We start from the raw sequence: 14,932 nt of genomic DNA, 5'->3' as shown, positions 1-14,932 counted from the left end.
GAAAACACCTTGGCATGCCTGCATTTTTTCAGATATTCACAGAAAACTGCAGGTGTCCACCCCCAAATTACTGATTTCCTGTGAACTTGCCAGGGGATTGTGATTTGATATTCTCGCTATTTTTGTCACTACTTTGGCTCCCGCATGCATGCACATGTGCAGTCATTCCATAATCGAACGGATTGCAAATCTGCACAACAGCGATCATCTCTGAATCAGGCCCTTAATTATCATTTATCCTAAGAGTGCTCTAATCAATTGCTATATAATTTATTGTCTTAAACATCTTAATCTAGTAAAAAAATCCCACCCATCTGAAATGAGCATACCGTCATTATCTAGCAATACATTTTCTGGTTTGAGATCCCGGTAGATGATCCTGTTTTGATGCAAATGTTCCATCCCACATATAATCTGTGCAGTATAAAAACATGCTCTGGGCTCATCAAGACCTGGATTTTCCTCATCGACATTGTAAATGTGGAACCTAAACACAGAAAAGTTTTCAATGTAGGTAATTTGGCACAATTAATGCGGCATGATTATTTAAAAAATAAAAACTAGTGGTTAGTAAAAACTAGTACCAGTTTGATAAAACTACTAGTACTAAGTGTACTGGAGTTGTGTGTTCCTATACCTGTGTAAAAAAACTACTTCTACTGTACAGCAATATCATACTTGCCGACTTGGACGGCGCATAAGGGGCATGGTCGACTCGCAGGTGGGTGGATTAAGGGTGTGGCCACACAATTGCATCATTGTTACCCTATCCCTACAGTGTGTGGGGGCGGTTACGGGTAGGGTTGCCAAACCTGTGGAATTTTTTCAATCCCGGATCTGCTCATTTCCAGGATTCCCGGGATCCCAGGATTGAGCCGCGTGGAGGAGTCAGTCGGTGGGTGTTATGGGTGCCGGGAGCGGTCGTTAGGAGGGAGTCAGCCCGGGGGTTTTGTGCAGCCGGGAGCGCTGGTCAGGAGGCGGAGGGCTCCAGTGGTGGAGGTACGGCCTGTGCAGCGGGACCTATGACCAAATCGCGCCACGCAGGGGGTCGTGAACAGCCGGGCAACATCTGAACAGGTGCTCAGACGCTGCCCGGCATTAGACTGTGCATAAGCAGGGGACTTGCATGCCTCTCCATGGGAACCACATGTTTTTCAGGAGCATGCTGGCTGTTCTCGGAGGGTAGGCTAGTCAGATCAATACTGTACTGTGAACACAAATTACAGAATATTGTTTCATGTGCATTTAGGAACATAAAACAGTGTTTCTAGTAAACTTGAGGCATCTGCCCCATTTTTTGGGAGTGGCAAGTCTAGTTCATGTTCTGATTGTCACAATAGTGATCCAATGCTGCATCTTCCAACACAGTAGTAGGATCTGAAATGTTGGTACTTGTTTCCTAGCAGGGCGCCCACTAAGCTATTTGCTTAGTGGGCTATTCTGCGTAGTGAAATCGCATCACATCGCATCACATGGCTTTTTGTGCCTTGCGATGCGATCTCAGTAGTTTATTTAGTTAATTTATTCACTGCACCCTGAGTGAAATCTCATCGCACATCGCATCGCATGGCCCTTTTTTGTGGCGTGAGATGTGAGATGTGAGATGCGATCTCAGTAGTTCATATGGTGAAACACCTAAAACACAACCACTCTCCACGTCACCCCGTGTGGCGGAACACGTCCTCCAACCTTTTCATACCCCCACTATCCACGTTGGCGTGGAGTTGATTTTATATAGTGTGGCGAGCTCATCGAGCCACCGTGCCCGAAGCATGGCAAGCACAGCAGGTCCGCAGGACCGCACTCCACATATAAAACATCCAGTGCCTGGTCCGTAAAAGGAGCGTATACAACATTTACCCCACACACACAGTGAAGAATCCAGACCAGCACTCAGCAGCAGATGAAGAAAAAGTTCTTTTTTCCATGGTGTGCAGAAGCAACAAACAGCAGCTGTACCTGACAGCCGTTTCAACTGGACTCTGGCAGGAAAACTGGCAGAGTCCAGTTGAAACGGCTGTCGGGTACAGCTGCTGTTTGTTGCTTCTGCACACCAAGGAATAAAGAACTATATATACATACATACTCCAGTACATTCTAGAGTTTGAAATGATTAGACTCATACAAGGAAGTGCCTGATATTAGCAAGTACCCTCCCAACCATTGGCCTCACTGACAGACAGACAGACAGACAGACAGACAGACAGACAGACAGATAGATAGATAGATAGATAGATAATTAAATGTCATACAATTTTAGAACCTACCTTAAGTCACCTCCATTCATTATTGTCATAACTAAGCAGGCATCATTTTTTGTTTGATATGCATATGCCAAAGATACAATAAATCTACTGTGAACTTTGGCAAGAATCCTTTTTTCCACCATTGCACCCTGTGAATATATAACATAATATTGTAAACAAAGCTCTGTTATTTAATTAAATCTTAACATAATCACACCGTTAATATTAGTTGTACATATGTGTCAGTTTCATTATTCAATGCTCTGAATTACACAGTAATTACAAAATAATATATGTGGATTAGGTCATACACAGATCATCATAGTGTAACACAGGTCAGAAGCTCAACGTCATGGTCATTGCCAAAAATGGGAATCCACAGAACTTAAAAAGCACAATAGAAATACAATATACTGTAGGATTGCAAAGGCAAAGTACATACATTCAAGTGTTTCCAGATAGCTGCTGATTCACAACAGACATCAGGCATCCACGAGCACAAAAGTAATTGCCAAATATATGTCAAACTCATGAATACATTACATAATTACATAATAGTATTGGAAGGACATGTTCACCAAGCTCAACCTTTCATAAATTTTGTGATGATAAAAAAATATAAGCACACATGTAATAGCTTGGGTTGTATTAAGCCTTTGGGGGCTTAGGGCATTTTAAACAGACCCCCAACTCCCTCCTGCCAGCACTGTCCCCCCTACTGTGCTCACAAAGGGCAGATTGGGCCTTGTGGGCATGGGACAGTTCCCGCTGGACCGGACCCCTTGTTCCCCTTGGAAGCTTACTGGACTACCCCCAGTGCTGGGCTGATTCACAGGCCCGGTGACAAGGCCATGTATGGGGTTCAGGGAGCCCTGTCACTTGTTTTTCTCCCTTCTAAGTTTGAATATTGGAAGTCAATGCAAAATATTTTTTTTCTGGTTTATTGCAGCATCGTGTTCTTGACTATAGCATGCCACACCATGCAGCACCACTGAAAGACAGAGAGGAGCCACATTATGAAGAGGAACAGCCAGGAGAAGACACAGAATACAGTGTTTGTGGGTTGGAACCAAGGGGATGGAGGGAGCTGGAAAGACAAAAGGGGTCTGGAGCTGGAGGGACACTGCAAGGATGGAGTGACAAGGGGTTAGAGATGGAGAGAGAAGGAAGCTGGAGAGCAACAGAGACACTAGAGCTAGAGCGACACACAAACTGGCAGGAGGGAATGGAGGGGGCTACAGCTGGAGAAGCATAAGGAGACTGGGGGTGGTGAGACACTGAAGGGGCTGAAGAAACACCTGGAGATGCAGAATAGAGCTGGAGAGGCATAGGGAAATGAATGGTGGACAGACAAAATGAGACTGTGGTTGGGAATACACCTGGGGACATGGAATAATTGAAATGGAGATACACAAGACAGCTGGAGCTGGAGAGACACATGGAGGATGGAACTGGTGACACATAATAACATTGGAGCTGGAGAGAGGGGAGAAAATGGGAGAAAATTTACTAGTGTGAGTTTTTAGAATTGGGAATGTTACCTATAGCTACCAATCAGATTATAGCTATTATACTTTAGAAGGTGCTCCAAAATTACAAATAGACTTTGAGAAGTCGCTAATGGAAACCAGGGCTGCCGAGAGGGGGGGAGCAGGTACTAATTACCCAGGCCCCGGCTTGCTGGAGGGGCCTGGTGGGGGCCCTGGACTGACTCTCTCTCCAGGGTGGCAGCAGCAGCACACACGTACAGCATGTGGTGTGCTGACAGCAGGCTCAGCATGAGTGTCTCACTGACAGCGTGATACTGTAGCTCATGCTGCTGCTGCTGCTTCTTCTGAAGGGGTGGGCGATAATAACACTCCCCCCTCGAGGGTTTTTTCACTGTCCCCGTAATAATTTTGGGGGCGTGACTTAATCGCGGTTGGTGGCCACGCCACCCGCGATTAGGCCATTCCCCCAATTTTATCGTGGCCTGGCATACCTCTCGGCTGCCCTGATGGTAACATCTCTCACATCTAACAAGTCACACTTTAGTAAAGGTCCCCCTAGGAATCTAGAGCCGAGAAAAGACTGGGAATTGGGAAGGTTCCTGGGGGGCCAACAGAGTCATAAGGAAGCAGAAGCTGTGGAGCCAAAGGAGATTGGCTGAAGAGACAGTAATGGGCTGGAGCTAGAGACACTTGAGGGCTGGAGCTGGAGAGACCCTATGGCAGGATGTGGCTGGAGGGACACAAGCGTGATGAAGCTGCAAAAATACTAGGGAATGAGGTGAAGGAGACATGGGTGGATGAGGCTGGAGAGACAGTGCTGGGGGGGGGGAGTAGATGGAGATTTGCTTGTTGACTCTCTATTGTATAATTATGACAAATGGACCATGTCACCTGCTATAATACTGACTGAAGACTCCATCTGCCCAGGAAGGATCAATTGTTGCAGAGAAATTACCATATAGATAAGAAAGAATCTTGAGCTGACTATCCTGTACCTGCCAAGGTCCCATGGACAGGAAAGGGCCACTGAAACATGGGTTACTGGGCCCAATTTTTCTGTTGATTTACCCTTCAATTTTTTAAACTGCCACAACAAGCTCATCTCCAACAGGGAGGTATATGGTTGTTAGGTCGACAAAACTAAGGTCAGCATACATTGAATTGACCACTGAGGGTCGACACTGCAGAAGGTCAACATAGGGTTAGGGAGACAGGGTCATTAGGTCGATACAAGCATTAGGTCCACATGGGCAAGGTTTACAAAAGGTTCACATGGGTTTTTCACAGTTTTATCTTGAGCCGACATGTGCCGACAGGCGGTATTTCATACCCTACCATCTACTAGGGCATGGAGGGAGAATATAATAGTGTGCCCAAATTGGTGGACCAATACGATGTCAATGTCGACTATGTTGACATTGACTGTCGACCTTGCCATGTCAACCTAATGCTTGTGTCGACCTAATGACCCTGTCATCATTCTGGGGTGTTGCCCTAAGCCCATGTCAACCTTCAGTAATCAAACCAATGCATGTCGACCTTAGTTGTGTCGACCCTATGACCTATACCCAACAGGGCAGTGTTCAGAGCTTATGCACAAGCTTTCTATATATTATGAGCAAAATGGCCAACAGGGAGCATCTGTCTAGCAGCAGCAGATCCTCCCATGGGCCTTTGCGTAGCTTTATGAGCCACTCCTCACAGCTCCAGCAACAACACAAGGCCGTATATAGTGTAGTATATATGCACATACTAGACTATCCGGTTTACGTAGGATAAAGCCTACATACAACAAAAGCATTTTAGCGATTTCACAACTATTTGAGGAAATTATTTTGAGATACTCTTCTCTGGTTTCTCCTATTATAACCAAGCCCAACAATGAGTAAAATCTAGACACAGGCCTGAAGACACTGTCACAGCCAGTGGCGTAACTATAGAGGGTGCAGGGGATGCAGCTGCTATGGGGCCCGGGGCTTGGGGGGGGCCCCAAAAGCAATCCCCTGCACCCGCTGGGGGAGCCCGGGAAGGAGAGACCAGCCACTGGAGGAGCCAACACAGAGGAGACCCCTGGCTGCTGTGAGAGACCAGGCTGCTGAGGGACCAGCCGCTGCAGGAGCCGGTGCTGGATGCAGAGAAGACCAGCAGCTGGGGGATGTGGGGCTGAGAGACCAGCCACTGCCAGAGGCTAGAGCCTAAGCAGAGGAGGCCAGCTACTGCACAGAGAAGACCTGACACTGACTATGCAGGTCCAGAGTCCATGAGATCTGCCACATACTGGGGATGGGGGGCTCCATATTTCAAAGCATGAAGGGCCAAGTAAGAGAAGGTTGCAGAGAATACAGCAGCTCAGGTTCAGCGGGTCACCACTCACCGGCTCTCTGCACTGCCAGTCACAGGCAAACAAGGATATCTCCCAAACCATGCTTAGCAGGTAACCAGCTGGGGGTGGGGGGTCATATGCACTGGATCTAGAGGTGCCACTTCACCCTCCTGCATTTCACATGTTTTGCCCTCCCCCTCCCCCTTTGTGTGTTCCTGCCAACTCCCCTGTAAGTGACAGGTAACCTCCTGAGGAAGCCGCTGACACGAGAAGGCGGAGAAACGCGTAGAGGGCGACAGGGACAGTTGGTGGCGACTGGATACAAGTCTATGGGAGTACAACACTCAGATATGACCGCAGTGAACTGCTAAAACAACTGGTCGGAGCAACTCCTAAGTACCAAGAGCCGAATCCCCACCTTTTCTGAAAGTACAATCCTCAAGAATGAGTGAGTTATATTCCACTAACATGTGCACATGAGTGGGGGACAGCTATTCCTAACATTTGGGAAGCTTTTAAAGTAATACTAACCGGTATATACTAATATGATGGACTAACAAGTTGAACGCAGATTAAAACATCCTACTAACAGATTCTAAACAGAGCATTGTTGTGTATGTGTGTTCGTCTTGTTTGTCACAGTGGCCACTTAAATTTAATTGTATGAAATAGATTTCTGAGATATTTTATATTTTAATAAATTGTATATGATTTTGCAAAGCGCAGCTCCATTGTCTTTTTTCCTATGTGACAAAGCTGTTTTCCCACTACTTCTGTGTGCTACTATCTGCCCCTTCCCTTTCCTCTTTTATCTGCCCCTTCCCTTTTCTCTTTTATCTGCCCCTTCCCTTTTCTCTTTTATCTGCCCCTTCCTTTCCCTTTGCTTCTGCCAACAAACATGCTTCCATTTTAATTTTTCACCTTCTCCCTCCTCCCAGCATGTGAGAGCCTCCCCTCTATTACCTCCATCCCTCTCCCTCCCCTCCTTCACCTTAAGTGTAGAACTACCTATATTTGGCCTCCTGGGACACAGTCTTTATCACACTCACGGACACAGTTTCTATCTTACTCCTAGACATGGTCTCTCTCACAGTCTCTCTCTCTCTCTACCCTGACAGTCTCTATCTCCCTTACACCCGATGCACTATCTTGATTCTCCCACTCTCTAACACCCTCCCTCTCTCTTCCCCCTCTCATCCATTTCTCTATTTATTACCCCCGGACATACTCACTCTCTCTTTCTCTCAATCCCTCTTTTTCCATGAAACCCTCTGGTGGTAGCGGGGCCCCTTTCAAGATTTTGCTATGGAGCCCACAAAGTTCTGGTTACGCCCCTGGTCACAGCATTTCAGAACGTGAAGGAAACCTTTACTATCACCCCCTTTTGAGACACACTTAAAAGAAACAGTGCAAAGCGGACATTAATTCCACAATGTAGTAATAAACTAACATATACACCATCCAGGAATGCCATAAAATGACAAGAAAATCAGAAATATTAGAAAGTAACACACAATTATAAGCACACAATAGAAATCTAGCATACAGAGAAATGGGATATATAATCAATGGCGCAAGGAGAAACAATACTTAGATTTCTTTAACTTCAGGCTTTTCCTCTTGTATGATGTTAATCTCAGATGAGTGGGATTCACCAAACTGAGGTATTGCGTGAAGAAAAAAATGAAAAAATAAATAATAATTACATTTTGAATTTGTGTGTGTCCTTTATTATGAACACTCTAAGGAGTGGGTGCTCTATTATTTAGAAGAACTGGGTCACTCCGGGCGTACCAGAACTCACATGGGCCCTTATTCAGATCGGTGCGGATATTCCCGCATTCTTACGGAGCGGTCCGCACGCCACGGTGTTTTGCCGCATGCGGCCATCGTCCGTAGAAACGCCCACGTGTCCTCCGCATTCGGACGGACTCACTCTTTAAGAACAGGGCGTGTTTACGGACGACATACAAACCATGCGTGTGCGGGAGAAACACTCCGATTCTGCACGGTATTACAGAGTATTACAGAGTATGCTCGGAAATACCGCATCCGACCGGGAGCCAAGCGGTGCTACCGCCCGTAAGCGGAGTATTTACGCCAAACAACCCACTATTAAGTATCTTCTGCAATACATCACATGACCCACTTATTCAATTACCTATCCTCATAAAAAACTGCTTATTTGGAATTGGAATCAATTAGATGCCAATATATCCTTACAAGCATGCCTAACACATGCATTGCACACATTAACCCTTACAGCAATTTAAGTGCAATGGTTTGTATTAGACCCTGTGTAAAAGATTATAAACAATCTACACATATACTGTTTAATGTGCAAAGAAAACCAACAACTGTGAACTTGCATAAACAATTTATTTGAAAACACAATTAACATATAAATAAAAAAATATCAAATAATAAATTAAATCAGGAGATCTCTGAGGTCCTGCAGGTCGGCTAGCAGTAGCCTCAAATGGTGCTCCGCCCGCAGGAGGGCCCCACGCACCCCCTCATCTGCCGGTGTGGTGTCATCTGTGGGCATGTCAAAGGGGCAAAAATTAGTCATGTTATTCATGCATACATTTCACATACTGCGACATAAATTGCACAAATGCTAGGTGACATGTGTGTGTATATATATATATATATATATATATATATATATATATATATATCTATCTATGTAGAGAGATAGAGACACACATAGATAAATAGATATGACACATACATATATACATACATGCAAACTTATTTACTACATACTGTCTTTTTTTGCCTCTACCCTTTACTCTGCAGAAGACATAACAGTCATAGTGTTTCTTCTCAGTCACAACCCACCCATGACTAACCAATGACAAGCATGTCATGGCCTCCGTCAATAAGAACTTGTCACAATCTGCTCAGTCTAAGTTCAGTGATGGTTCGTGGCATGGGAGTTATGCAAATGTCAGGAATGCACAGTACACATCCTCAAAATCATAATTCTGTCTAAACCAACCTACAATTCTGTGAGGGCAAAAAAACAATCTGAACTACAGGGGGTGTTTAGGTAGAGGAGGCTCCTGGGACACTGGCAACTTCTGACTCCATTCCAAGGTAGGCCGGGCCATACTCCATTTATAGCATACATCCTAGAGTTTATAAATAACATTCACCAACAATATAGATTCCACTATTTGATGGGTCATAATCTACGATTGCAGCAGGTGAATTTAATCCACAAATGATCCACTCATCCCTTTACTCCAGGATCCTGTTTAACTACAACGGTTATGTGGCAGTCAAAATGGAGCTCCAACCCATCCCACAAACCTGTGTAATTGAGAGGTGTCCTGGATGAAAGGGATGCCTTGGACACCCCATCTAACCCGTACCTGTATCTGTAGCTACCCACTTTGGGGTCTATATGAATAGTATTGGAACAAAATTTTTAATCACCAGTGCTACATAACAAATACCAGTACAACTACTTCATGAATGATGCATTATGTAAACATACCGATCTGCTGGGACTCCGGGGCTTGGCACGCCTCCTCCCCCTCGGAATCGGAATCCTCTGGGGCAACCGTGGCCTCCTCAGCCCCCTCCTCCGCCAGCTCCTCTGCCACCATGACCACGTCCACCTCCTCCGCCACAAGCACCTCCTCCTCCACCTCCTCCTCCTCCTCCACCTCCTCCTCCTCCACCTCCTCCTCCACCACCACCACCTCCTCCTCCTCCTCCGCCACCAACACCTCCTCCTCTGCCACCAACTCCTCTTCCACCTCCTCCACCACCACCTCCTCAGGCACCTCCTCCACCACCTCCTCCACCATCTCCTCCACCATCTCCTCCAACATTTCCTCCTCCTCCACTTCCTCCTCCTCCACCCTTGCCGCCACCTCCTCCTCAGGGTCTTGGGCCTCCTCCTGGGCCAGGGCTGCCTCGGCCTCTTCACGGGCCTGTCGTGCTCGGGCTCGTGCTGTGTGGTAGAAAAAAAAATCATGGTCAATGTCGGGTCATTGGGGCACATGTATTAATCCATAACAAGACATACATGGAAGGGTGATAATGATGGCAAACGATGCAGGCAAGTAGCTCCTTACTGTTAATGGACTCAAAAATGTGACATTTAAATTATTATGTGATTGTTAGTAATTTGTTCAAACATTACAACCCTGGCATTTATCAATGTGTAACACATATTAGATCTGGCACATTGTATGCATCAGAATCCTCAATGCTATGTCATTACATATAAAAGCCACATGACTGCATGTTAACCAGGAAGAAGCACACATAACAGTCTATGGACTTTTAAACCCATGGACACCCACTTATCATGAGACACCTGTTATTGTTTATATATGCTATGTTGTAAGTGCGAAATTTCATAGCTAAAATACTCACAATCAGCAATTTCGCCCCTGATTTGCTGCAACAGCTGGGGCTGGCGCCTGCGGAGGTCCGACCACCGCCTCTCGAGCTGCCCGAGGGACCTCCGCACCCGAGTGCGGGCGTAAATACGGCGCCCTGCCGCAGCATAGGCCCTCCGCTTATGGCGGTTAGTGATAAAGGGCCCCGCACGGCCCAGCCTTGTCTCCATGACGGAGACCAGAACCCTCAGCTCCGCATGTGTAAAGGGGTCTGCCCTTCGTGTCTCCGCCATGTTAACAATGGCATCTATCAACCAATCAGGTGGTGGCATTGGTTGATCACAGTTATTTGTGTTAATAACTTTATTGTTCATCTTTACATGAACAGCGTCTCTGCGCCAACACAAATGGTGACAAATTCGCATGCCTTAAAAACAGTAGTGCTGATGTATGGCAATGAACAAATCTGATATATATAAAACACAGTGTGTATGCACTTAGCAAATCCAATGACGCCTCGCTCCGCCAAGCAACGCGTGCTATAGCTTAGCAACGCATAGCTGTAGTTAGCATTACTTACTCTATGCATCTATGTGTATGCGTACATTTATGTGTAAAAGACACATACACATACTTGCAGGTATCCTGAGACCAGCATTATACACCAGCCCTGCCTGCCTGCCTGCCTGCCTGCCTGCCTGCCTGCCTGGGTGCCTGCCTGCCTGGGTGCCTGCCTGCTCCTTGAAATGTTGAAACATGTGAATAAATTCAAATATCATATATATAGATATATATATATATATATATATCTGCAAACAAATCATACATCAACACAGGAAAAAATCCCCAACACATTAGAGAATAAATCAATGTACTCACCAGTCATCAGGGATAGTATCAACTACAATAATGAAGATATAACAAACACATAAGATCCCTTGTACAAGGTATAATAATTAGCACCTATATTGAACTTCCCCCAAAACTAAGCACATATGATAAATATCTCCTATTTCTTTGCCATTAGGAGGGCAGGCTGGCTAATTTTAGTTTTGTAACACTGACAACTAACACACTGTACTTATTTGAAGGGCTGATTTTGACTAAAATTGGTGTGTTCTGTCAACTCGATAACATGTACCTGAAGTATCTTTGCGCCACAGAGTCCCGCAGCTGGTATCCCCTCCGGCATTCAGGGGCGCGGGATGGGCGCATGGGCGGATCTTGCGGCTCAGATGGTACCTCCCACTCATCAAAGGGTATCTCACGCCGCACAGCAATGTTGTGGAAAAATATACACAGGCCCACGATCCTCGACACCATTTGAGGCGCATACTGTAAGTCACCACCAGTGCGGTGGAGCACTCTAAATCGACCCTTTAAAAGGCCAATTGAGCGCTCCACCACTTGCCTGGTGGCAACATGCGCCCCATTGAATGCCTCCTGTGGGCCCGGTGCTGGGTAGCTGTACGGCGTAAGTAGCCAGGGCGTACATGGGTAACCGGAGTCACCCAGAACCCACGCATCACGGCCTTCCAGCTCTTGTAGTCTTTGCCATATCCCGGTTTGTCGGATGACATGAGAGTCATGGGCACTTCCGGGAAACTTCGAGTTGAAGGCGAGAATCTCCATGGATGGGCCACATACCACCATCACGTTCAGTGAGTGGAACAATTTGCGGTTCCTATATATCTTCTCACTTCGAGATGGAGGCACAAATGGTACATGGGTGCCATCCACAGCCCCTATCACATTAGGGAAGCCAGCAATTTGATGGAAGGCCTGCTGGCTTCTGCGCAGGGTCTCGGTGGCAAATGTCATGGCCATGAAGTGCCCCTTGCGCCTGAACATGGCCGACGTCACACGCCTCAGGATTCGGCAGAAGGCCGGCTGAGATATTCCAGCAAGTACTGCCACTACTTGTTGGAATGATCCTGAGGCGCAGAAATGCAACACCGCCAGCAGCTGTGTGTGAGGCGGAATTGCTGTCGTGATCCCGTGTAGAGGTTCCAGATCGCTCTCAATTAACGTGAGCAGATCCAGAATTACATGTGGCGGTAACCGGTACCTAGTAAGTACCTCATCATCGGGCATAGCAAACAGAGTCACCCGTGTGCGATAGATTCTAGCACGTCCTGGCCTCCTTGGGCGACGAGTGGGGAGAGCCGCAAGTGCCCTTAGCCTCCTTTCCATGTAGCGCATCATTGCTTCAGCAACCTATAAAGAAATGAACATACATACTGATGCACCTATGCACATAATGGCCATATCCCACTACAAATATATTTGTAGGCTTCAATACGTACAATAGATGGCCGCCCCGTGAAATCCCGAAGATCCATTTGACCCTATAATGATGGAACAATAATATGAACTCAATACACACCGTCCTAAACACACAGATAAAGGTGTCAGCATTTTTTGCCGACATCATGTACTATGAGACATTTCATCTATTGCTGGGACATGTTGTCCTGCAATAGATGAACCCACACAGGTTTAAGACCTGTGAGTGAAATAGTGAACATGTGACATGTTGCAATAATGCTACAAGCACTTTGCTGGCCCAACAATCTGTAGTCAGTGAGGCAATGGTGCATACATTCATACACTTACATTGCTAATGGATAGCATATCTACATGGACCATGGAAGAGCTTACCTTAGACCCTGACAAGTCCAGATCTGCTGACAAATGATTGTAGCAGCAACTCACTATTTATAGCCCTCTCACATGTGTGGTCTATAACAGTAGTGATGAGTATTGCATGATTTGTGGCCTGGATTTTCTAAGGGATTGGGCTACTTTTAGCTTGCAATCAAACTCAACAATACCACAGTAGTCATGAACCAAATGTCATGTCATGCTAGCAAATAGCATGTGTATTGTGCAATAGTCACAGGTGTATCAGAAGATTCTATGCAATGTTAGAATTGGTGACCAGTATTTCATGTCGAAGTTTCGCCAGGTTTTACACAATGGAATTTCCGCCACCGTATGCGGCGCGAAAAAACAGCGACGTACGCACACGCACGGAACGCAGCTGCCGCTGATGTCCGCCAAACAGGATACACAAACAGTATATAAAGGTGTATTAGAAGGTGACAATGTTGTTGCTAACATGTCTGGATCACAACCAGAGGTGGACCCAGACCTGCAGCAACTATTTGACCAGATGGACTCCAGCACCACCTATGTGCCACTGCACATGCGGCCAGTGGGTAATGAGGAGGCTGCTGGCCCTTCTACAGCAGGGCAACCTGCACCTGACCATTCTACAGCAGGGCAACCTACACCCGGCCCTTCTACAGCAGGGCAACCTGCACCTGACCATTCTACAGCAGGGCAACCTACACCCGGCCCTTCTGCAGCAGGGCAACCTGCAGCTGGCTCATATGCACCATCAGCAGAATCGTTTGGAACACAACCGGGGACTTCACAAGGTAGTACCATGGCCAGCACTTCAAGTGCAGCGACACGTGCCAGGGGGCGTGGCCATGGACGTGGCAAGGGGACAGCGAGGGCAACAGAGGAACCAACTACAAGAAATAAGGCATATGAAGCACAGGAGCTTGCCATCCTGGTTCCCCGAGCACGTGATTGGATTGAGTGTCCATCGGAGAAGCTGACACACACACGCAGATGGAAGATTTGGGAACAGATAACGGCAGAGATTAATGAAGTTGCGCCACAAGTTCGTGAGACGGACCATGTGAAGAAGAGGCAAGTTGTTTTGTGATACATGTGCCCAGTAATAGGCAAGTAATGATTGAATTCATGCTTAGATGGATTTTGCAAATGGCCTGTGAAGTTGTTACGATACACAGACATTATTGCCATGTTATTTAGTTGAGAGTTAGAGTACGGTGATTGTGAATGTGTATTGTAACGGTTGAGATCATAGTTGCATGTAATGTTATCTTTTGGACATTAACCACATGTCATAATATGTAGCACAGAGCAATGGCTGCAACAGCTAACATCTGGAGTGACAGGTATTAATATGTCAACTTACATTGCAGGTGGCAGGACTTCAAAACCAACCTGAAGAGGAAGATGACCAAGCGGTGGCAACACAGCCAGACATCTGGGGCCGGGCCCATGCCATCAGGGCTAGAGCTCACCCCCCTGGAGTTGATGGCCGAGTGCTGTATATCAGTTGAGGAGGTCAGGGGGGTGAGCACGATGGATAGCGAGGCCCCAGCTGAAGTGTTTGCGTCTTTTCTGGAAGGTAAATATTGGTCATGCCATAAACTTGTGCAAGTAAGTATCTTAGAATGTGTCCTAATTGTGTTTATCATTTTCCACAGACACCCCACTGCTTGGTGACGACTCTGCTCAGGAGGTGGAGGAGTCCGTGCCACCTGGCCCCAGTGGTAGGCCTGTGCAGCAGCAGCCATCGGCCCAAGCCGATTTTGCCACCTTGGCCAACATGCTTGGGGACATCAACCAGCAGGGAGAGTTGGCATCAGAACGGATGCGTAGGACCGAGGAGATCATGGCGAGCTTGGT

General features: G+C 46.6%; 1 protein-coding gene and 1 long non-coding RNA gene across 2 annotated transcripts in view; both read right to left on the bottom strand.

Moving 5' to 3' along the window:
* GRK1 (G protein-coupled receptor kinase 1) overlaps positions 1-14,932 on the bottom strand; it is a 54,659-nt gene that overhangs the window by 17,795 nt on the left and 21,932 nt on the right. Inside the window, exons 2-3 of the mRNA XM_083171198.1 lie at positions 2,268-2,395; positions 330-487 (exon numbers count right to left, since the gene is read on the bottom strand). Coding sequence (XP_083027324.1) covers positions 330-487; positions 2,268-2,395 — 286 coding nt within the window. The remainder of the gene's footprint in view (positions 1-329; positions 488-2,267; positions 2,396-14,932) is intronic.
* On the bottom strand, positions 8,420-9,656 carry LOC146059056 (uncharacterized). Its single transcript, XR_014470124.1, has 2 exons — positions 9,565-9,656; positions 8,420-8,597 (listed from the first exon to the last, which is right to left on the bottom strand). It is a non-coding gene; the product is annotated as an uncharacterized LOC146059056 (long non-coding RNA).

The sequence above is a fragment of the Crinia signifera genome, chromosome 2, assembly GCF_055691185.1.
Source record: "Crinia signifera chromosome 2, ASM5569118v1, whole genome shotgun sequence".
Classification (NCBI taxonomy): Eukaryota; Metazoa; Chordata; class Amphibia; order Anura; family Myobatrachidae; genus Crinia; species Crinia signifera.
The sequence above is the reverse complement of the archived record's forward strand: the minus strand, read 5'-3'. Positions and strand labels throughout refer to the sequence as shown.